The sequence below is a fragment of the Gymnodraco acuticeps genome, unplaced genomic scaffold (genome assembly GCF_902827175.1).
Source record: "Gymnodraco acuticeps unplaced genomic scaffold, fGymAcu1.1, whole genome shotgun sequence".
Taxonomy (NCBI): Eukaryota; Metazoa; Chordata; class Actinopteri; order Perciformes; family Bathydraconidae; genus Gymnodraco; species Gymnodraco acuticeps.
This window is the reverse complement of record NW_022989970.1, coordinates 231,849-256,597: the sequence shown is the minus strand read 5'-3', so window position 1 is coordinate 256,597 and position 24,749 is coordinate 231,849. Positions and strand designations below refer to the sequence as shown.

The following is a 24,749-nucleotide window of genomic DNA, read 5'->3' as shown; positions in this document are numbered from 1 at the left end:
TAGTTGAGTATCATCCGCATAACGGTGGAAATTTACAGAATGATTCCTTATAATATTGCCTATCGGAAGCATATATAATGTGAACAAAATAGGTCCGAGCACTGAGCCCTGTGGCACTCCATGGCTAACTTTGGTTTGCGTGGAAGATTCATCATTGACACGTACAAACTGAGAGCGTTCAGATAGATAGGACCTAAACCAGTCTAAAGCAGTTCCCTGTATGCCAACTAAGTGCTCTAGTCTTTGCAATAAGATATCATGGTCGATAGTATCAAATGCAGCACTGAGATCGAGCAAAACAAGAATAGAGACAAGTCCCTTGTCAGAGGCTATTAGAATGTCATTTGTGACTTTAACCAGAGCTGTCTGTATGTCCGTCCCTCAATTCCTTTGACCACCGTTCATCAGTGGTCTTCACACATCGGGTCGGTCATACTGTTGTACAAAAGTATACAAACAAAATAGGGTAACAACAAGAAACGAGACTAAAAACAAAGTAATCTAAGATGCAAACATTTGACAAATTACGGAAATTAGCACCAGAGAAACATAAACCAATGGAAACACCTGGTGATACATCATATCGATTATTTTGGCCTTTAGGAGAAAACGGCCACATCTGATCAGTTGTGGCCAAAAGGATTAAGTCAAAGACGTGATGAAGAGACCTTTTTCACAGCATCATTTTCACTTGTCAGTAGAAAAATCTGTGTACCCAATAACGATTATATTCTATAAGCCATCCTAGTTTGACAGTTTGCCAGCATGAAGAGTACAATGACCCTGTAACCAACAATAGCTTTATTTACAACAGGCTTTAGGATTGGTTTCAGGGTTCCTCAATCTCATTGATTTGATGTGTCTGTATAGGAAGTGTGGCCCTACCTACGGTAAGTGGGTGTGGCTCTAGCTTCCTGTTTAGTAACAGTCTATGGAAATTCCACCTGGTCTGGTGATTTCTGCTGAAACAAAAGCCTGCAGTACTTTTCCATTCAGTCAAGGCTTTGTGTTATAACGAAACTTAAAAGCACAATTAATAATAAAGAACAGCAATCATAAGCCTTTTTCATTTTTCAGCGTGCACAACTGTTTAACTTTATAATGCAAAGTATGAAGAAGACATATACAATGCATTTAAAATGTTAGGTTCGAAAATATTGCATTTGATTTAAATACTTAAATGGCTTTCACCATCATTCTGACAATCTCAACATGTGTCTCCTGTTGATATGTGTAGTGAATATTTTATAATAAAAACTATATAATACATTTCATCAGTTTTAGTAAATGTGTATTACAATGGGAGAGACTTATATCAGGAAATCGACTAAGCAGCATTGGTTCAACTTAGTTCTTCAAACGATTTATAAACTCAATGTGAATAACACTGACGTTAACCAGACTTAAAATCACCATGATCACAACATTGATGTTAAGCAGACCATTTCAACAGAAATGTTCTTCTTCTCTAACTAAATTAACTCACTGATCTATCCACTTCTTGTCTAATACTAATAATATGTATTCATAATCAAAGTTGGTAAATGTTCATAGAAATTAGTAAGAACAAAGTATAAAACATTGGCATCTGAAAGCACCTGGGGTGTGGCTCTTTATAGATGGTAGTAGGAAGACAAATACCTCTCTCTGGAATCAAGCACTAACTGGAAACCACTCCCACTTGGTATATTGTTAGTCTCATGCTCGATATTCAGAGGCAGTGAGAGGTGACATGGCGCAGCAAAGACATCAGCGCGGACGGGACGAACTGTGCTGTTTTATCTGCAAGAATCTGATGAAGGATCCGGTGACTATTGCCTGTGGTTACAGCTACTGTAAGAGCTGTATTAGTAGACGTTGGGATAGAGAGAAGGAGCAGAATGAAATATGCAGCTGTCCTCATTGCAGACGGACCTTTGAATCAAGGCCTGTCCTGGTGATAAGCACATTGTTGGCAAATTTAGTGGAGGAAGAGAAGAAGAAGACAGAACCCAAGGCTGGTCCATCTGATCCCTTTGATGCTGGACCTGGAGAAGTGGGATGTAGTCCTACAGGGAGAAAGAGGAAGACGTCCTCTCTGCAGCCTCACTATGAAGATCCATTAAAGAAAACCAAGCTCATTGAAGCTTCGAAACGTCATGAAATGAGTGAGAAGCAGAAAGAGCAAAAAATCCAGCAGAAAATCCAGATCAGAGAGAAAGATTTGAAGGAGCTTCAGCCGGAGGTGAAGTACATCAATCGCTCTGCTGAAAAAGCAGTGAGGGAAAGCGAGACGATGTGTACTGAATTAGTCAAACTCATTGAGAAAATAAGCTCTGATGTGAAGCAGAAGATTATGTCCCGGCAAAAATATGAAGTGAGTCGGGTCAAAAAGATTCAGGACACGCTGCAGAATGACATAAAAGATCTGAAGAAGAAATACACTAAGCTGGAGAAAGTCTCCAAAGTCAACAAGGATCCCGTACGATACTTTGATGATGTGACAGCAGCTGTGTCAGTGGCCAGAGGTAAAGTACTGGAGAAGATTAATAAGGAATGGATGAAGATCTCAAAGACAGTGACTGAAGTGGATGTTAGATTGTTGCCTGATCCCCAGACCAAAGCTGACTTTTCACAATATGCAGGCCCTAAAAATATTTTCGAACTGGATCCAAACACAGCGAGCATGAAGATACAATTATCTGAAGATAACATGAAGGCAACCAATCATATGACAGAGCCACAGTCATATGATGACCACGCAGACAGATTCATGGCTAGGTCTCAGGTTCTGTGTAGAAAAGCTCTGACTAATCGTTGTTACTGGGAAGTGGAGTGGAGTGGTTTAGGAGTTTCAGTAGCAGTCACATACAAAGATGTTCCCAGAACAGGAAAGGAAAGTGCATTTGGGGACAATGACAAGTCTTGGGCACTAGAGTTTAGTAAAACGATTTGTCATTTCAAACACAACCGTGAAAAAAAGGCCATTTCTGTCCCTGAATCCTCAAGGATTGGTGTTTTATTGGATCCAAAGGCAGGAGTTCTGTCCTTCCACAGCGTCTCTGAAACCATCACCCTCCTCCACAGAGTGGAGACCAAATTCACTCAGCCGCTCTATGCTGGACTCGGTGTTTATTATAATGGAGCTTCTGCTACATTTTGTGACACCAAGGTCGAACAACTGTCAAGTGAGGTCAGTGAAAACTAAATGGACATTATTTTTGTGAGATCTGCTGAGATGTGTGATCTCACAAAGAGTTGTTCATATCATTGTCTCCCAGAAAACAATGAGCAGAATATCTTTTGTAACCTTTTGTTAGATTTCTTTTTTGTGTGCCTTTTTTTCAATATTTATTTTGGGTAGGGACATAGGGGCTCAGATAAATAAAACATATATACAGTCTTTAACATAAGTTAACGTAAGTTATGTAAGTAATGTAAGGGGAGTTTTGAGTAGATGATTGCAGTGTGTTAGCAATTGGCTAACCTAGCTGCTAGCTGAAGGTGTCTCAGTCTGTAGGGACTGAACAAAGGAGCTGGAGGGTCACCGGTTCAACTCCCAGAATGGACCAAGTACTGAGAGAGTACTATAAAAAGTTGTTATTTTACCACCGCCTTCCCCTAGCCTGCATAATATTAAGATGGTTGAAATGGTTGTGCTGCATCTCGAGTAAATCATTAGAATTCTTTAACTCAGTCGATAATCCAAAAATATTTAAAAGTGAAATGCGTGCCTGTTAGTCACGTGAGGGACAACCTCTGACATACAGGATCTTGTTTTTTCTATATTAACATGTATTTGTATTTTCTCATTTGTTAGTCAAATATTCTTGGTGCACGTTGTTTTTCACAACAGGTTTCACAAGTTGTGCTTTTGAAAAGGGAAAATCAGACGTCTGAAAACAGGTGTGGACATGTCCCCAGTGTAAAAAACATCTATATGGGTGTATGTAATGTTTTGTTAGATATTAATATTGTTGTTGTCATATTATCTCATGTTGACGATGCACTACAAGTCTTCTCTTTGTAATCATTTCATATTTGATCATGTGTGTTGTATTGCTGTCAATCTGTAATGCAGAAAAAATGTATGTTACTAATCATTAATTAGAACATTGACTTGATTGTGTTTTGAAATGTAGAAATGTAATGTAAAAGGGAAGATTGAACATGTGCTTTAAAACGATTTGCTGATTAGATTCTGTCGATTCAATTGTTTTTTAAATAAATAATAAAGTTTTTTATGATTTATTTGATGTCTCTGTTTCTTTCTTCTTAATAGGCTACATGGTTAGTCGTCCAAAAAATTGAAAATGTCGGCCAACAGCATGAGTTTAAAGAAAAGATTACATTTATACAGAGATGGCAAAGATGATGCACGGATCGTGTTAAAATCAATAGGCACGCAATGACTCTAAATAATAATGATCACGCACCAAACACACATTCAGACTAAAGGAACCAGCTGTTTGGAAAATTAAAGAAGTAGAAAGTACAGGTATTTGAGTTCAACATGTAAGAAGTAGAAAGTACAGGTAATTGAGTTCAACATGTAAGAAGTAGAAAGTACAGGTATTTGTGTTCAACATGTAAGAAGTAGAAAGTACAGGTATTTGTGTTCAACATGTGAGAAGTAGAAAGTACAGGTATTTGAGTTCAACATGTGAGAAGTAGAAAGTACAGGTATTTGTGTTCAACATGTAAGAAGTAGAAAGTACAGGTATTTGTGTTCAACATGTAAAGAAGTAGAAAGTACAGGTATTTGAGTTCAACATGTAAGAAGTAGAAAGTACAGGTATTTGTGTTCAACATGTAAGAAGTAGAAAGTACAGGTATTTGAGTTCAACATGTAAGAAGTAGAAAGTATAGGTAATTGAGTTCAACATGTAAGAAGTAGAAAGTACAGGTATTTGTGTTCAACATGTAAGAAGTAGAAAGTACAGGTATTTGAGTTCAACATGTAAGAAGTAGAAAGTACAGGTATTTGTGTTCAACATGGTAAGAAGTAGAAAGTACAGGTATTTGAGTTCAACATGTAAGAAGTAGAAAGTACAGGTATTTGTGTTCAACATGTAAGAAGTAGAAAGTACAGGTATTTGAGTTCAACATGTAATGAAGTAGAAAGTACAGGTATTGTGTTCAACATGTAAGAAGTAGAAAGTACAGGTATTTGAGTTCAACATGTAAGAAGTAGAAAGTACAGGTATTTGAGTTCAACATGTAAGAAGTAGAAAGTACAGGTATTTGTGTTCAACATGTAAGAAGTAGAAAGTACAGGTATTTGAGTTCAACATGTAAGAAGAAGTAGAAAGTAACAGGTATTTGTGTTCAACATGTAAGAAGTAGAAAGTACAGGTATTTGTGTTCAACATGTAAGAAGTAGAAAGTACAGGTATTTGAGTTCAACATGTAAGAAGTAGAAAGTACAGGTATTTGTGTTCAACATGTAAGAAGTAGAAAGTTCAGGTATTTGTGTTCAACATGTAAGAAGTAGAAAGTACAGGTATTTGTGTTCAACATGTAAGAAGTAGAAAGTACAGGTATTTGGGTTCACATGTAAGAAGTAGAAAGTACAGGTATTTGTGTTCAACATGTGAGAAGTAGAAAGTACAGGTATTTGTGTTCAACATGCAAGAAAGTAGAAAGTACAGGTATTTGGGTTCAACATGTAAGAAGTAGAAAGTACAGGTATTTGAGTTCAACATGTAAGAAGTAGAAAGTACAGGTATTTGAGTTCAACATGTAAGAAGTAGAAAGTACAGGTATTGTGTTCAACATGTAAGAAGTAGAAAGTACAGGTATTTGGGTTCAACATGTAAGAAGTAGAAAGTACAGGTATTTGAGTTCAACATGTAAGAAGTAGAAAGTACAGGTATTTGTGTTCAACATGTAAGAAGTAGAAAGTACAGGTATTTGAGTTCAACATGTAAGAAGTAGAAAGTACAGGTATTTGTGTTCAACATGTAAGAAGTAAAAGTAAAAAGTCGTCAGAAAAATAAGTAGTGGAGTAAAGTACTGATACCATAAAAATGTACTTAAGTACAGTAACGAAGTATTTGAACTCCACTACTTTCCACCTCTGCATTTATAACACATATAAACCTATTTGAGTTTCAAATGCTGGTAAACAGACACTACACAAACACTAAAGGTCAATAATAAAGAACAAGACAAAAAACTGAGGTGCAAAAATAGACATGAGTTAAATCAGCAGACACCACCGTCACCAAGGGGAAAGTAAGCCAATGGGGACATCTGGTGGTGCAACACACACACTCACAGCAAACACTGTACACTGTTTTTAACCACACAACTAAGACACTAAACTGGGGAGGAAATGGACGCGGCAACACCACGCATATGTTCATATTTATATGGCAATTATACGGTTTTGTTTTTAATCCAAACTAATATTCCCCATAGGGAGAAAAAGACAGTTGCTGATCAGTGTTGGACAAAATAAGCAACTTGAGGATGAAAGGAAAACTGAAAAGGCCCTATTTGTTTCCCTTTCTTGTAGTGTGGTATACAAAAAATATGTGCTTGTAAATGGTCTGGAAAGGCTCAAATCCCTGTGTTCCATCCATAAGGAGTTTCTCTCCCACACACACTAATGTGTGAGGGGCCGTACACGCACATACATTCTCCTTATACATACTGCAAAGTCATTTTACAGACATGGAATGTTGTAAAAGGTTGTTCACCAGAAATGATATCTACCTTCAAGGATCACAACCTGGGTGGACAACCCGGTCAACTAGCTACTGGAAAGCTACAGTGAGGGTCCAAACAATGCAACCCATATATGAAGTCAACAATTCTGGCTGGATCAGATGCCATCATTCTCTTTCTGATTGAATATCTCTGTGACAGTGCATGGTAAAGACACACTGAGCCAACTTATTGAAAGAGCAGAAAATAAGCTTTCAGGTGATGCCTTGGTTAAGCCTGTTCTCAATAAGGCCACTAGATGGCGCTGTGTCTTTTTTGTCTCTCCAAAGCAAAATCCATTTCAAGCAATGCACTTGTGGTCCTCTGGATTGTTTGCTGTGTTCAAAATGGGTAATAATTATAATAATAATACATTTGATTTATATAACGCTTTTCCTGGTGCTCAAAGCGCTTAACAAGCAAGTAAAGAAGAAAAATAACAACACAAGTAAAAAGTGCTAAGCTAGGTGGAATAAGGGTGAGGGGTTAGTGCAGTGGCGGTTCTAGAACATTTTACATGGGGGGGCAAAGGGGGGGCAAGAGGTCATGCCAGGGTGGCATGGGAGGGCGGACAGTACGTGGTATTTTATACTGTATATAACCTATTTATTGTTAATTCATGCCCTAACACAAGTGTTCTTAATGCACAAGAGAAACAAGGTGTTCAGACAAACAATCGGGTGCCCTTTGAGTCCCCCAAGCTTACCTCAACCATTTTAAATGAAAGGAAACTACAAAATGTATTTTAAAGCAATGAATTAATGGAACAGGTTTTTTTGCATTACAATGTTAAACTAAATATATATTTAGTTTAAAAAAAATTGTTTTTCTTAGTATTAGACAGACATATTTGTATGTCCTCACTAAGCATTATTACATATTAATTTAATATCAAACCAATCAAAATGGCCAATTATCCCAAAATGTTGCTGCTAATATAATCATATGCTTGTCAACTTTAACTGATCAAAAATAAATTCTGAAAAAATACTTGAATTAACTATGAAATTGCAATATTGTCCCTCAGTTTGTTTCAACCCCGTCACGCCATACCATTTACCCTCCTATTAAAATAATGGATCAGTCCATGTGTGATCTGCATTGAGGGAATTACATCATAAAAGTGTCCGTTTCTTCTCTTACCTATATTTCAGTTTTTGTATTTTCAGATTAAGATTGACAAACTCAACATTTCAATTTATGATTAAGTACACAAATGACATCACCCATCTCTTCAGAGAGCTACAGGTGACCTGTGCAGCAACACATTTCAGTCAATACTAAGAGCTGCTAGATTGAGCTGCTGTGATGGAATATGTAAGGAGAATAAGAACATACCATGTGGTCCAGCTGGAGTTTAATCTGCCTCCTGATCCCTGCCTCTGTCCCTCTTTCTGACACTTCATCTTTATTCCTCACATACATTTCTTCTTCTTCACTAATGTCTTCATCTCCTCCTCTTCCTCCTGCTCTGACCCTCCTGGTCTCTTCATCTCCTCCTCTTCCTCCTGCTCTGACCCTCCTGGTCTCTTCAGTGAACTATCTTTTCCTTTTCCTCTTTCTGTTCGTCCTGATCACTTCTCATATGTCTTTGTGTTGTTGTTGAATCACTCCTATACTCTAGCCTGCAAGAGTCTACTTGTGAAAAGCACTGGTACAAATGCTTGCATAACTTTACGCGTTAGGGCCATGTAGCCTAGCTAATATGTAGCATATCATATTTCATTTCATTTCAAACCTTTATTTAGACAGATAGGTCCCTTGAGATCACGGATCTCTTTTACAAGGGAGACCTGCATCAATTTAGTTCCACATGAAACATAAAAACAACATAAAAACAAACAATAGAGGACATCATATTTACCAACACTTACAAACACCCATAGTGTCAGAAAGCATCTCGTTCAGACGTGCCTTAAAAACATTCAGAGAAATAAAATTGCTCAAATTCAATTTGGACTGTAGGCTGTTCCAAGCAAGTGGAGCTGCGCACATACAAGCTGTCTTACCTAAAACAGTCCTTACCCTTGGTACATCTAACAAGACTACATCCTGCGATCTCAGACAATAGCTGCCTGCAACTTTCTGCTTTACCAGAGAGCAGATGTAATACGGGAGTTTGCCCAACATAGCTTTATAAATAAAAGTGTACCAGTGACTGAGCCTCCGTACAGAGAGTGATGGTAAACCTGCCTTGGTATACAGTGTACAGTGATGTGTAAGCATATAACATCAGAAAGTATTGATCAAGCTCACACAGGCAGCTGTGTTTGGATCCAGTTTTTACAGTAAAGGATGTATCCTGGTTTCATTGATCTGGCCTCATTGCTGTGATGTGTAGTTTACGTGGATTTAATAGTAGGCTACCGCGTAGTTTAGCAAAGTGATCGATCTCCCAGCTAACGCTGTCTGCGTAGTATTTTGTAACGTAACGCCCCAAACAGCGCCCGTCTGTTAAACGCTATCGATTCAAACGGCAGCGTTTTATTAATATTTAGTTTCAAGCTCTCGTCCTTAGTAAAAACAAAACTAGTGGAAAGGGAAATGACAGCTCGTTCCCTCTCTGCAGCGGTGTGAGCCGCGGTCTGTGTGAACGCCGCTCCGCAGTTTAATGCAGGGCCGTAGCTGCGTTTTTAACGGGCCTAAAATTATATTTTAAATGATTAACTTTTACCTAATGTAATGCTTGTTTTGTTGCTTGAGAAGCTTGTGGAAATAGTGTAGGTTTGTCTTAGTACAGTTTTAGGGAAACAAAAGTTAGGGGGGCAGCTGGGGGGGCAAGGCTCTACAGTGGGGGGCAGCTGCCCCCCCGTATATCCGCCCCTGGGTTAGTGGATTAGGAGTTGAAGGCAAGAGTGAAAAGGTGAGTTTTGAGGGATTGTTTGAGTGATGTGAGAGTGTTGGCAGATTAGAGTAAATATACTTAAAAGATTATTTCTATATAAAATATTGAAGGGTTTACATTAATATACAGAAGGTTTACTGCTGATGCTAATTTGAATTATTAATTATTAATTAATACTGCAAGGAGACGTATTGTGTGAAAAGAAATGTAAGATGTTGTTTAATTGCTTATATATTTATGATCCACGTCACGTATTCAGTTTTGGCGGCAGTTCTCCTGTTTGTCTAGAAGTCTTCTCAGCAGGGCTCTATAAATAGAGAATTACGGCAGATATGTAATATTTAATGCAGCCGAACCGTGTATTACAATGCGATATGTGATGACTTTCAAAGAGAAAAGCAAGCACACTCGGAATAAAGTATTATTTTATTTTTAAAAAACCTTTTCAGATTTCACATCACATAAAAACCAAATCCCAGCATGCATTGCGGCTAAACCATCCAATCATCGAGCTGAGGATCTTGCCTATGTCTGTTTCCGGTTACACACATCGATTTAATACATTAATGTAGCCTTTGTTCCTGCTAAAAGAGGTATCGACCAGCTGGGGCAACAAGAAAATCGGCGTAATCGAGTGTGACTATTACAAAATAAATCATTACGTCGGGGTAGCATTTGCTTGGCATTTCCGGTTATTTCTCCACTGGTTAACATGGGTTAACAATACCGTGTAACTGTCACGTTTGAAGGGACGAAATCGTGACATCTTCACGTCTCCCAGCATGGTAAATCATCACATGTTCACGTCTTGCCGTGATACCGGGTTGGTCTGGTCCGTGTCCTTTAAACACTCCAGAGATCCTCCACACGAAAGGCAAAACCGTGTCACTTGTCCCAGGTTGTTTCCACAAAACGGACAAAACATGTTTACCGAACATAAACACACTCGTACCTTCGGTCTTTCCGCCAAAACAAACTTAAATTTGAGCCAATCACTAAAACGTCACTTCCGGTATGATGGACATTCCCTTTCCGCTTTGATTCTGGTTTGTAAATGTGTTTCGGAAAATGTTAAAGTGTTTCGGTTATGGTAAAAGTGTTTCGCATTTTGTTAATTTGTTTTTGTTAATGTTAAATTGTTTTTTCCTTGGTAAAAGTGTTTTTGCTAATGTAATTTTGTTTTATAAAATGTACATTTGTCTAAAGCTTTGTTAAAGTGTTTCACACTTTGTAATTGTCCATTGCACTTCTCAGCCACCGTACATCCACTGATACATTGCGATGTTAACAACCTCATGATAACCTCATATGTTTTTAACTTAGGATCATACCTGTGTTTAGTCTAGAAAAAGGTAAATGTGTGCATTTTATTATAAAGTTGTGTATATTTACAGACCGTTGCAAAAACTAAGAAGCTTATAAACATCAGGTTTTAAAACTAAAAGAGCTTTGAAACACAATGAAAGATGTTTGGAGTTTTATTTGAGTTATTCATTTAAACTTTTTGTCTAAGAGATGCTGATTTGAAACCGTTGTTACATACAGTTACGGCAATTTCCTGTTTCTGCCGGAGAGAGGGAAGGCCGTCCCAAAGCTTGCTGCTGTATTTACTCTCTCCATCTGACAGGAGGGAGCCTCGTTGAGTGCGAGTGTGGCTACAGACGGAGTTTCACTCCTGTCACGGAGGGGTAGGTCGAGGGAAGTGGTTTGGGATTGGGCCGAAGTTCGTTGATGAGTCATGTAATAACAATGTTAGGGGAAGACAAACACCTCTCTCTGGAAAAAAGCGTTACCTGGAAACCACTCCCACTTGGTATATTATTAGTCTCATGCGGCAGTCTCAGAGGCAGTGAGAGGTGAAATGGCGCAGCAAGGACATCAACTCGGTCGGGACAAACTGTGCTGTTTTATCTGCAAGGATCTGATTAAGAATCCGGTGACTCTTCCCTGTGGACACAGCTACTGTATGAGCTGTATTAATAGACGTTGGGATGGAGAGAAGCAGAAGAAAAAATACAGCTGTCCTCATTGCAGACAGACCTTCAAACCAAGGCCTGCCCTGGTTATAAGCACCGAGTTGGCAGAGTTAGTGGAGGAACTAAAGAAGAAGAAGAAGAAGAAGAAGAAGAAAAATAAGAAGAAGAAGACAGAACCCCAGGCTGGTCCATCTGATCACTTTGATGCTGGACCTGGAGATGTGGGATGTAGTCCTACAGGGAGAAAGAGGAAGACGTCCTCTCTGCAGCCTCACGATGAAGATCCATTAAAGAAAACCAAGCTAATTGAAGCTTTGAATGTTCAGGAGAACATGTGCTCTCAACATGATAAGGTAATGGAAATCTTCTGCTGCACCGATCAGAAGTGTATCTGCATTCTCTGCCTCAATGATGAACATAAACAACACTACATAGTTTCAGCTGCAGCAGAATTCACAGAGAAGAAGAAAAAGCTTGGGGTGAGTCGTCAAAATATCCAGCAGAGAATCCAGAACGAAGAGAAAATTGTGAAGCAGTTTCAGCAAGAGGTGGATGCCATCAATCTCTCTGCTGATAAAGCAGTGAGGGAAAGCGAGTTGACTTGTACTGAGTTAGTCAAACTCATTGAGAAAAGAAGCTCTGATGTGACGCAGAAGATTAAATCCCAGCAGGAATATGAAGTGAGTCGGGTCAAAGAGATTCAGGAGACGCTGCAGAAGGACATCAGTGATCTGAGGAGCAAAGACACTGAGCTGGAGAAAACTCTCCAAAACAGATGATCAGATCAAGTTTCTACAGGCCTACCCCTCACTGTCAAATCTCAGGGACCCTGAAAAAACATTCAGGGTCAACAAGGATCCTGTACGATACTTTGATGATGTGACAGCAGCTGTGTCAGAGGCCAGAGGTAAAGTACTGGAGAGTTTTATTAAGGAATTGAGGAAGATCTCAGAGACAGTGACTGAAGTGTATGTTAAATTGTTGCCAGACCCAAAGACCAAAGCTGAGTTCTCACAATATGCAGCCCCCGAATATCTTCTCAAACTGGATCCAAACACAGCGAGCATGCAGATACAATTATCTGAAGATAACAGGAAGGCAACCTCAGTGAAAGAGCCACAGTCATATGATGACCACAAAGAGAGATTCATGGGAAAGTCTCAGGTTCTCTGTGGAGAACGTCTGACTAATCGTTGTTACTGGGAAGTGGAGTGGAGTGGTTTAGGAGGTTCAGTAGCAGTCACATACAGAGATGTTCTCAGAACAGGAGAGGAAAGTGCATTCGGGGACAATGACACATCTTGGGCACTAGAGTTTAGTACAAAGTATTGTAATTTCAAACACAACGGTGAAAAAGAGTCAGTTTTTGTCCCTCAATCCTCAAGGATTGGTGTTTTCTTGGATCAAAAGGCAGGTGTTCTGTCCTTCCACAGCGTCTCTGAAACCATCACCCTCCTCCACAGAGTGCAGACCACATTCACTCAGCCGCTCTATGCTGGACTCGGTGTTTATTGGTATGGAGCTTCTGCTACATTTTGTGACATCAAGGTCGAACAACTGTCAAGTGAGGTCAGTGAAAACTAAATGGACATTATTTTTGTGAGATCTGCTGAGATGTGTGATCTCACATAGAGTTGTTCATATCATTGTGTCTCCCAGAAGACAATAAGCAGAATATCTTTTGTAAACTTGTGTTAGATTTTTTTACAGCAGCAGCAGCCTGGTCCTCGTCCTGCAGCCCAGCAGCAGCCTGGTCCTCGTCCTGCAGCCCAGCAGCAGCCTGGTCCACGTCCTGCAGCCCAGCAGCAGCCTGGTCCTGGTCCTGCAGCCCAGCAGCAGCCTGGTCCACGTCCTGCAGCCCAGCAGCAGCCTGGTCCTCGTCCTGCAGCCCAGCAGCAGCCTGGTCCACGTCCTGCAGCCCAGCAGCAGCCTGGTCCACGTCCTGCAGCCCAGCAGCAGCCTGGTCCTGGTCCTGCAGCCCAGCAGCAGCCTGGTCCTGGTCCTGCAGCCCAGCAGCAGCCTGGTCCTGGTCCTCGTCCTGCAGCCCAGCAGCAGCCTGGTCCTGGTCCTCGTCCTTCAGCCCAGCAGCAGCCTGGTCCTCGTCCATCAGCCCAGCAGCAGCCTGGTCCTGGTCCTCGTCCTGCAGCCAAGCAGCAGCCTGGTCCTCGTCCTGCAGCCCAGCAGCAGCCTGGTCCTGGTCCTCGTCCTTCAGCTCAGCAGCAGCCTGGTCCTCGTCCATCAGCCCAGCAGCAGCCTGATCGTTGTCCTGCCAGCAAGGATCTCCCTCTCCCTGATGATCAACAGCCTTCAACTCCTGAAGATGACTCTCCATCCCTGTCAGGTGAGGGTAAATTAACCATTGACAGTGATGTAGAGAGTGAGAACAGTTCTGAGAGTGAGAGCGAAAGCCCAAGCTCTGATTCCAGCCCTCTCAGCCTTGGATTTAACTCGGGGTCCTTTTCACCAACTCCGCAATATCCAGACCCCCCGAGTGAAGCTCAGGGGGAAGCCCCATTTGAGGTCTCAACAAAAAAGAGACCTGCAAGCAGAAACTTGAACCAAAATGAAAAACGGGCAAATGTAAATACATCAACATAGTTCATTTTCAAAACCAATATGAGCTTCTTAAATGTAGCTACCTGGAATGCACGTGGTATTCAGTCCAAAGACTTTCGAGATAGGAAAATTAAATATTTACTAGAACACTAATTATGACATTCTGTTTACGCTGGAACTTAGGCTGAGTACCACCAGTGATGTTGACAATGTGTGTAAACTGTGGTGTAAAGGTACATGTATGATATCGATTGGAGAGAATAGAGCTGACGGAGTCTGCATTTTCTTCAAAGAAAAATATATAACTATTATTAGAAGAAGGGACATAATCCCAGGAAGGTTGCTCATGGTGGATTGTTTTTATTTGCCCCTGAGGCACAAAAAAGCTACAATTATTCAGAAGACTAAGAGAACTTTTAACAGTAGGTTATACAAATATATTAGGTGGGGATTTTAACACAGTATCAGAATAAATAGATAAGTGTAGTACAGCTGTTTTTAAACGGAGGCCCGGAAGTAAAGCTGTTAAAAGAAATCTGCGACGATGCAAACCTAATCGATGTCTGTCGATCACTGAATCCCGTTGGTATGGATTTCACGAGATATGACGGGTGGCGCAGTGGTCTGTGCATCCGATCATCAGATCAAGGGGGAGTGCTGGGGAACTCCAGTTCGAAACCCGCTCCTGCCGCCACTGCGTCAGGCCGTTGTGTCCTTGTGCAAGACACTTCACCTGAACTTGCTCCTGTGGGTATTGTCCACAGTATCATATATGTGTAATGTGTGTATATGTAAAGTGCTTTGAGTCATTGAAAAAGCGCTATAATAAATGTAAGGAATTATTATTATGACAAAACAAGCAAACCCATATGACAAGAGTTATGTATCTAATCATTTCCCAGTAACCACTATAAAAAAAATCTTCAATAACTTTTCGGAGGATTCTTTTAGCCCAAACATCATTATTCTCCGGAGCCCTTCCACTAGAGGCTTCTGGACACTCAACACACAGTGCTAAAAGATACTTGTGTTTTAACAGAGCTAAAGCTGGAAATACCAAAAAAATAATACAATTGAGATGTTTAACAAACTCTGACATCAAATAATGAATAAAACATTGTATTTTATTTATTTAAATGTGGAGAATTAAATAAAGCAAAAAATACTAAATATGAATCATTAATCAAACAATATATTAATTTAAAGCAGATTAAAGTTAAATCTAGAACGGTAGAAGAAAATATGTCTAAATAAAAAACTGAAATGGATCAATTGAACAAGGAATTATTATATAATATTCATACACAATCTGAAATAGATCAAAGAGGCAACTTGGCACAAGCCATTAAAACTAACCAAAAGCAAATTCAAAGTAAATTTATCAAATGTATAAAAAATCAAGAAGGTTGTATTGTGTATAATGAAAAACAGAAACGAGAAGTGATAAGAGATTTATGTTCTGAAGCATATACAAAAATAGACATTGAAACACTGTTACAGCCGCTGCTTTCCTGGTGCTATTAATTCTGTTGTGCGTGTGTGTGTGCATGCAAATGAGCTGTAAGGTTTCCTCGATGCCCCGCCCTAACCACTAACCACTTTAGAAGTGAGGTTTTGTTTTCCTTTTGTGTATTATTCTCTGACGTGTACTACCTAATTAACTCTCTTTTGGAGTTCTCTTTTTGTTGACTATTAGGCAACAGTATTTGGCCCTTTGTTTGTGCCAAGCTTATACCTTATTATTTTGTTTCCCAACTGATAGTTATAATAAAACCACTTATAACTTTTACCAATTCCACTCTGGTTTGTGTTGCTTCCCTTTGGTTCCCCTAGCCCAGTAGGGAACGTAATAAACACCAAGGTCGAACAACTGTCATGTGAGGTCAGTGAAAACTGGACATTATTTTGTGAGATCTGCTGCTGAGATGTGTGATCTCACAAAGAGTTGTTCATATCATTGTCTCCCAGAAAACAATGAACAGAATATCTTTTGTAACCTTTTGTTAGATTTTTTTTGTGCCTTTTTTTCAATATTTCTTTTGGGTAGGGACATAGGGGCTCAGATAAATAAAACATATATAAACAGTCTTTAACATATGGGATTTTAAGTAGTGCCTGTTAGTCACGTGAGCGACAACCTCTGACATACAGGATCTTGTTTATTATATCTTGAGATATTATTGTATCTTTTAATTTGTTAGTAAAATATTGTTGGTGCACGTTGTTTTTCACAACAGGTTGCACAAGTTGTGCTTTTGAAAAGGGAAAATCAGCCGTCTTAAAACAGGTGTCCCGAGTGTATAAAACATCTAGATGGGTGTGTGTGCTTTGTTAGATATTAATATTGTTGTTGTCATATTATCTCATATTTACCCTGCACTACAAGTCTTCTCATTGTAATCATTTCATATTTGATCATGTGTGTTGTATTGCTGTCAATCTGTAATGCAGATAAAATGTATTTGACTAATCATTAGTTAGAACATTGTCTTGATTGTGTTTTGAAATGTAATGTAAGGGAAGATGGAACATGAACTTTAAAACTAGATTTGCTGATTAGATGCTGTCGATAACTGTTAATCAGTCAATTGTTTTTAAAGAATGAATAAAGTTTTTTCTGATTTATTTGATGTCTCTGTTTCTAGGCTACACATTTAGTCGTCCAAAAATGTTAAATGTCGGCCCACGACATGAGTTAAATAAAGATTATATTTATACAGAGAAGGCAACAGATGATACACGGATCGTGTTAAAATCAATAGGCACGCAATGACTCTAAATAATAATGATCACGCCAACCAAACACACATTCAGACTAAAGGAACCAGCTGTTTGGAAAATTAAAGAAGTAGAAAGTACAGGTATTTGAGTTCAACATGTAAGAAGTAGAAAGTACAGGTATTTGTGTTCAACATGTAAGAAGTAGAGAGTACAGGTATTTGTGTTCAACATGTGAGAAGTAGAAAGTACAGGTATTTGTGTTCAACATGTAAGAAGTAGAAAGTACAGGTATTTGAGTTCAACATGTAAGAAGTAGAAAGTACAGGTATTTGAGTTCAACATGTAAGAAGTAGAAAGTACAGGTATTTGTGTTCAACATGTAAGAAGTAGAAAGTACAGGTATTTATGTTCAACATGTAAGAAGTAGAAAGTACAGGTATTTGAGTTCAACATGTAGAAGTAGAAAGTACAGGTATTTGAGTTCAACATGTAAGAAGTAGAAAGTACAGGTATTTGAGTTCAACATGTAAGAAGTAGAAAGTACAGGTATTTGTGTTCAACATGTAAGAAGTAGAAAGTACAGGTATTTGTTCAACATGTAAGAAGTAGAAAGTACAGGTATTTGTGTTCAACATGTGAGAAGTAGAAAGTACAGGTATTTGTGTTCAACATGTAAGAAGTAGAAAGTACAGGTATTTGTGTTCAACATGTAAGAAGTAGAAAGTACAGGTATTTGTGTTCAACATGTAAGAAGTAGAAAAGTACAGGTATTTGTGTTCAACATGTAAGAAGTAGAAAGTACAGGTATTGGGTTTCAACATGTAAGAAGTAGAAAGTACAGGTATTTGAGTTCAACATGTAAGAAGTAGAAAGTACAGGTATTTGTTCAACATGTAAGAAGTAGAAAGTACAGGTATTTGTTTCAACATGTAAGAAGTAGAAAGTACAGGTATTGTGTTCAACATGTAGAAGTAGAAAGTACAGGTATTTGTGTCACATGTAAGAAGTAGAAAGTACAGGTATTTGAGTTCAACATGTAGAAGTAGAAAGTACAGGTATTTGAGTTCAACATGTAAGAAGTAGAAAGTACAGGTATTTGTTTCAACATGTAAGAAGTAGAAAGTACAGGTATTTGTGTTCAACATGTAAGAAGTAGAAAGTACAGGTATTTGTTTCAACATGTAAGAAGTAGAAACAGGTATTTGAGTTCAACATGTAGAAGTAGAAAGTACAGGTATTTGTGTTCAACATGTAAGAAGTAGAAAGTACAGGTATTTGTGTTCAACATGTAAGAAGTAGAAAGTACAGGTATTTGTTCAACATGTAAGAAGTAGAAAGTACAGGTATTTGGTTCAACATGTAAGAAGTAGAAAGTACAGGTATTTGTGTTCAACATGTAAGAAGTAGAAAGTACAGGTATTTGTGTTCAACATGTGAGAAGTAGAAAGTACAGGTATTTGTGTTCAACATGTGAGTAGAAAGTACAGGTATTGTGTTCAACATGTAAGAAGTAGAAAGTACAGGTATTTGTGTTCAACATGTAGAAGTAGAAAGTACAGGTATTTGGTTCAACATGTAAGAAGTAGAAAGTACAGGTATTTGTGTTCAACATGTAAGAAGTAGAAAGTACAGGTATTTGGTTCAACATGTGAAGAAGTAGAAAGTACAGGTATTTGTGTTCAACATGTAAGAAGTAGAAAGTACAGGTATTTGTGTTCAAAATGTAAGAAGTAGAAAGTACAGGTATTTGTGTTCAACATGTAAGAAGTAGAAAGTACAGGTATTTGTGTTCAAATGTAAGAAGTAGAAAGTACAGGTATTTGTGTTCAACATGTAGAAGTAGAAAGTACAGGTATTTGAGTTCAAATGTAAGAAGTAGAAAGTACAGGTATTTGGTTCAACATGTAAGAAGTAGAAAGTACAGGTATTTGAGTTCAACATGTAAGAAGTAGAAAGTACAGGTATTTGGTTCAACATGTAAGAAGTAGAAAGTACAGGTATTTGTGTTCAACATGTAAGAAGTAGAAAGTACAGGTATTTGAGTTCAACATGTAAGAAGTAGAAAGTACAGGGTATTTGTGTTCAACATGTAAGAAGTAGAAAGTACAGGTATTTGTGTTCAAACATGTAAGAAGTAGAAAGTACAGGTATTTGTAGTTCAACATGTAAGAAGTAGAAAGTACAGGTATTGTGTTCAACATGTAAGAAGTAGAAAGTACAGGTATTTGTAGTTCAACATGTAAGAAGTAGAAAGTACAGGTATTGTGAGTTCCAACATGTAAGAAGTAGAAAGTACAGGTATTTGTGGTTCAACATGTAAGAAGTAGAAAGTACAGGTATTTGGTTCAACATGTAAGAAGTAGAAAGTACAGGTATTTGGTGTTCAACATGTAAGAAGTAGAAAGTACAGGTATTTGTGGTTCAACATGTAAGAAGTAGAAAGTACAGGTATTTGTGTTCAACATGTAAGAAGTAGAAAGTACAGGTATTTGTGTTCAACATGTAAGAAGTAGAAAGTACAGGTATTTGTGTTCAACATGTAAGAAGTAGAAAGTACAGGTATTTGTGTTCAACATGTAAGAAGTAGAAAGAAGTACAGGTATTTGTGTTCAACATGTGAGAAGTAGAAAGTACAGGTATTTGTGTTCAACATGTAAGAAGTAGAAAAGTACAGGTGATTTGTGTTCAACATGTAAGAAGTAGAAAGTACAGGTATTTGTGTTCAACATGTAAGAAGTAGAAAGTACAGGTATTTGGTTCAACATGTAAGAAGTAGAAAGTACAGGTATTTGGTGTTCAACATGTAAGAAGTAGAAAGTACAGGTATTTGTGTTCAACCTGTAAGAAGTAGAAAGTACAGGTATTTGAGTTCAACATGTAAGAAGTAGAAAGTACAGGTATTTGATGTTCAACATGTTAAGAAGTAGAAAGTACAGGTATTTGAGTTCAACATGTAAGAAGTAGAAAGTACAGGTATTTGTGTTAAACATGTAAGAAGTAGAAAGTACAGGTATTTGTGTTCAACATGTAAGAAGTAGAAAGTACAGGTATTTGTGTTCAACATGTAAGAAGTAGTAGAAAGTACAGGTATTGTGGTTCAACATGTAAGAAGTAGAAAGTACAAGGTATTTGTGTTCAACATGTAAGAAGTAGAAAGTACAGGTATTTGTGTTCAACATGTAAGAAGTAGAAGTACAGGTATTTGTGTTCAACATGTAAAGAAGTAGAAAGTACAGGTATTTGTGTTCAACATTGTAAGAAGTAGAAAGTACAGGTATTTGTGTCAACATGTAAGAAGTAGAAAGTACAGGTATTTGAGTTCAACATGTAAGAAGTAGAAAGTACAGGTATTTGTGTTCAACATAGCTAGAAGTAAGGTATTGTGTTCAACATGTAAAGAAGTAGAAGTACAGGTATTTGTGTTCAACATGTAAGAAGTAGGAAAGTACAGGTATTTGTGTTCAACATGTAAGAAGTAGAAGTACCAGGTATTTGTGTTCAACATGTAAGAAGTAGAAAGTACAGGTATTTTGTGTTCAACATGTAAGAAGTAGAAAGTACAGGTATTTGTGTTCAACATGTAAGAAGTAGAAAGTACAGGTATTTGTGTTCAACATGTAAGAAGTAGAAAAGTACAGGTATTTGTGTTCAACATGTGAGAAGTAGAAAGTACAGGTATTTGTGTTCAACATGTAAGAAGTAGAAAGTACAGGTATTTGTGTTCAACATGTAAGAAGTAGAAAGTACAGGTATTTGTGTTCAACATGTAAGAAGTAGAAAGTACAGGTATTTGTGTTCAACATGTAAGAAGTAGAAAGTACAGGTATTTGAGTTCAAACTGTAAGAAGTAGAAAGTACAGGTATTTGTGGTCAACATGTAAGAAGTAGAAAGTACAGGTATTTGTGTTCAACATGTAAGAAGTAGAAAGTACAGGTATTTGTGTTCAACATGTAAGAAGTAGAAAGTACAGGTATTTGTGTTCAACATGTAAGAAGTAGAAAGTACAGGTATTTGTGTTCAACATGTAAGAAGTAGAAAGTACAGGTATTTGTGTTCAACATGTAAGAAGTAGAAAGTACAGGTATTTGTGTTCAACATGTAAGAAGTAGAAAGTACAGGTATTTGTGTTCAACATGTAAGAAGTAGAAAGTACAGGTATTTGTGTTCAACATGTAAGAAGTAGAAAGTTCAGGTATTTGTGTTCAACATGTAAGAAGTAGAAAGTACAGGTATTTGTGTTCAACATGTAAGAAGTAGAAAGTACAGGTATTTGTGTTCAACATGTAAGAAGTAGAAAGTAAAGTACAGGTATTTGAGTTCAACATGTAAGAAGTAGAAAGTACAGGTATTTGGGTTCAACATGTAAGAAGTAGAAAGTACAGGTATTTGTGTTCAACATGTAAGAAGTAGAAAGTACATGTATTTGAGTTCAACATGTAAGAAGTAGAAAGTACAGGTATTTGTGTTCAACATGTAAGAAGTAGAAAGTACATGTATTTGAGTTCAACATGTAAGAAGTAGAAAGTACAGGTATTTGTGTTCAACATATAAGAAGTAGAAAGTACAGGTATTTGAGTTCAACATGTAAGAAGGAAAATTAAAAAGTCAGAAAAATTATTTGTGGAGTAGTACTGATACCAGAACAATGTACTAACTGTACAGTAACGAAGTATTTGTACTCCACTACTTCCGACCTCTGCATTTATAATATAGACCTGTTTGAGTATCGGATGGGGTCAAAATAATGTATTTTAAATGCTGGTAAACAGACACTACACGAACACTATAGGTCAACAAGGAAGAACAAGACAAAAAACTGAGGTGCAAAAATGGTTTAAATCAGCAGACACCACCGTCACCAAGGGAAACGTAAGCCGATGGGGACATCTGGTGGTGCAACACACACACACACGAGACTGTACACACAGTTATTAACCACACACACACTAAACTGGAGGAAATGGATGCGGCAACACCACGCATATGTTCATATTTATATGGCAATTATACGGTTTTGTTTTTTATTAAAAAAGAACACTGGTGGGTTGATACATAAGGTCATGCCTAGATTCCCATTTGGGAGAAAAAGGCAGTTGCTGATCAGTTTTGGACAAAATAAGCAACTTGAGGACACACTTGCCAACCTTGAGACCTCAGTGGATCAACGGGGGGTCGAGTTGTCCATCCTTGTTCTGTTTTTCTGTGACTATCTAGTTGCGCACGCTACTAAAGAGACGCGCTGCCATGGAAACCAAACAATGGTGTAGCTGTAATAAAGTCCGAGTGGAAACAGTCGTGTGTCAATCTGATTTTGTCAGAAATCGGGAGAAATATGACCCCGGGAGGGCTATGAAATCGGGAGTATCCCGCGAAAATCGGGAGGGTTGGCAAGTATGCTTGAGGATGAAATGAAAACTGAAAAGGCCATATTTTCTTCCCTTTCTTGTAGTGTGGTATAAAAAAAGGTGTGGTCTGCAAAGGCTGAAATCCCTGTGTTCCCTCCAGAAGGAGTTTCTCCCACACACTAAGGAGTAAATTAGCCTTCTACATTGTTGTGTGCTGATGTAGGAGAGCACCAACTTAGTGTGACCAGCAGCTAGAAATTAATCATTGATATAAAAGTATGATAACAAGAATATCACCACAACATTTCATAACTAAATGAAAGTGACAGTGAAGTCTCTGTCTTTTTATTTACATTTCACAGATGCAGAGAAACACACCATGATATTCACACCTGCATGACGCTCCTTCAAAAACATCTGGAGAAGACAGGAGAGGGGACAAAGCAAACAGGGTGAACAAAATGTTTAACAGCAACCGCTCACATCCTCTCCACCCAATAACCTCCATTCACAGCATGCAGCTACTGTCATTAGTCCAAAGGCACATTCTCTCTCTTGTCCATTAGTGTCATGGGTGGGTAAGGGTATCTTTCCGTCACATTGTCATCATTCCAACCAAATGAACATATCTCGCTTTTGGCAGGATTAAAAAAGTTGTATAGAGAAACCAAAACCACCTAACTAAAGAATATAAGATTGTTTCTTAACGAAACTATGCCTCCGAGGAAACAGATCCCCTAAAATGCTCTGATTCCCGCTTCTCAAATGTGAAGATTCAAAGCTTTTCTGTTTCATATCATTGTAAATCTTTTTTTAGACTTAAGACATTCTTTAAGAAGTTGTGATGTACATTTTGTCGTACTTCTCTGATATATTAAAGGCCAAATCCCAGTTTATACATGACTTAAAGTACAAGTTAGACCAGTCTCAACAAAACACAGTCTGATCATACTTTTGGCATTAGACCGTTTCTTTATATTATGGACACTTTGGTTCATACAACATATTGAGGTTTGATACCAAGCCCTGCCTGGTGCATGGTAAAGAAGCTAAAACCAGCCAGACAGAAGGTCAGTTACCCCTGACCAACAACAGCAGGACAACAAGTGTCCCCCCCCTCCACCCTCCATGTCCCCCCGGCTCAGGGAGCAGCCAGCTCCCGCAGCAGCCTCTCCTTCTCCAGCTGCAGCTCCATGATGCTCTGCTTGTTCTGCTCCAGCCGGTCCTCCAGCCACTGCAGCAGCGGGCCGCTCACCGCAGACATCTGGCTGCACAGGTTCTTGGTGAACACCGAGCCGTTGTGGATCTTGGTGACGGGGTCCAGGTGCGCCAGGCTGTGGATCTTGCGGTAGGTGTCCTGCTCCTCCTGGCACAGGATCCTCGGCAGCTCCACGGCGGACTCCAGGCACACCTTCCCGATGGCTTCACGGGGCACCACGTGGATGGGGATCTCCACCCGCTCGTACTCGGAGCCCTTCTGCACGGACTGGAAGCAGGTGTAGAGCACGCGCCCCGTCTTGGTGTTCTTGTCCTCTATGAAGCAGGAGAAGATGAGGCCCACGAAGCACTGGTCCAGCATCTGGTACATGGCCTGCGTCCTGACATCGACGTGGGAGGGCCACACGGTGATGTGCGGGTGGGAGTGGTACCAGCCCACCACGCGCATCGGACGGCCGGTCATGTCTGCCAGCCGCTCCGCCTCGGTGGAGGCCGCGGACAGCTGCTCCGGGGAGATCTCCACCCGGTCCTTCCTCTTGTCTGAGCGGCGGAGGATGATGACCGAGTGGATGTGGACGATCCTGGCAGGCTCAGCCTCTCCGATGCACAGCCCCATCACCTCCTCCTTCTCCGTGCTCAGCGCGTGGTTCATGCACACAAGGAAGGCGTCGGACTCCAGGTGAACCGCACTCACCGCCATGATGTCAAACTACTGAAGTGTACCGTCGCCCCGGACCAAAACATAAACAGCAGCGCTTCACTTCCGCGTTCTGAAGTGCCGCATAAAAACAGTCCGTGTTGGTGCAAGCGGATTTGATATAAGGTTCCGCTTATTTTCAAGTGACTTCTTCATCTTCTTTGGTTTTAACGGCTGGCAACCAGTTTTAAAGGTGCATTAAGGGCCTTAGGCCACCTACTGTATTGCATTGTGGACCAGAATTATCTACCCCCCCCCCAAAAAAGTTACATTCTTAAATTCTCTTAATTCAGCTCGTCTTAAATAATATATTGGTCTAATATCTCTTTGAGAGTTGGATGTTCCAAGCCTTCTGATTTCTGTCTGTAGAGTTTCTCTTGTCTGTATTTGTCACAAAACTTTTACCGAAATAACGTGCATTCATATTAATTGTTTATTAAAGTAGGACTATTTTACTTCACTTTACTTACTATTTACACCTCATCTTAAATATATTACTTCTCATTATTCGTATACATTTAGTACATTCACTTAACCTGTCGGAAATAATTCCTAACCCACATTTATATACATTTTTTTATGTATTCTCCCCAGACCGTGGCTATATTTTAACTTGTATTATTTCCCCTTTTATATTGTCATTTGAACTTGCGTGGTTTTTCTTTTATAACGTATTTAGTGACAATGTAGATATTTATTT

General features: G+C 39.0%; 3 protein-coding genes across 5 annotated transcripts; 2 read left to right on the top strand and 1 right to left on the bottom strand.

The window, feature by feature from the left end:
- The first annotated feature begins 255 nt into the window (after positions 1-255).
- On the top strand, positions 256-4,135 carry LOC117542916 (tripartite motif-containing protein 16-like protein). Its single transcript, XM_034210795.1, has one exon. It carries the CDS (start codon positions 1,733-1,735, stop codon positions 3,185-3,187), a length of 1,455 nt encoding a protein of 484 aa, XP_034066686.1. The 5' UTR covers positions 256-1,732; the 3' UTR covers positions 3,188-4,135.
- A 7,262-nt stretch (positions 4,136-11,397) lies between these two features.
- LOC117542917 (tripartite motif-containing protein 29-like) lies at positions 11,398-13,314 on the top strand. Of its 3 annotated transcripts, XM_034210798.1 has the most exons (3): positions 11,398-12,418; positions 12,975-13,080; positions 13,222-13,280. In XM_034210798.1, the coding sequence occupies exon 1, from the start codon at positions 11,502-11,504 to the stop codon at positions 12,288-12,290; it is 789 nt and encodes a 262-aa protein (XP_034066689.1). In that variant the 5' UTR covers positions 11,398-11,501; the 3' UTR covers positions 12,291-12,418; positions 12,975-13,080; positions 13,222-13,280. The 3 variants fall into 3 exon arrangements, with proteins under 3 accessions (XP_034066689.1, XP_034066687.1, XP_034066688.1); XM_034210796.1 differs by having other exon boundaries at positions 11,398-13,080; positions 13,210-13,314; XM_034210797.1 differs by having other exon boundaries at positions 11,398-13,080.
- A 9,129-nt stretch (positions 13,315-22,443) lies between these two features.
- On the bottom strand, positions 22,444-24,125 carry brcc3 (BRCA1/BRCA2-containing complex, subunit 3). Its single transcript, XM_034210784.1, has one exon. It carries the CDS (start codon positions 24,050-24,052, stop codon positions 23,276-23,278), a length of 777 nt encoding a protein of 258 aa, XP_034066675.1. The 5' UTR covers positions 24,053-24,125; the 3' UTR covers positions 22,444-23,275.
- Between the last annotated feature and the right edge of the window lie 624 nt (positions 24,126-24,749).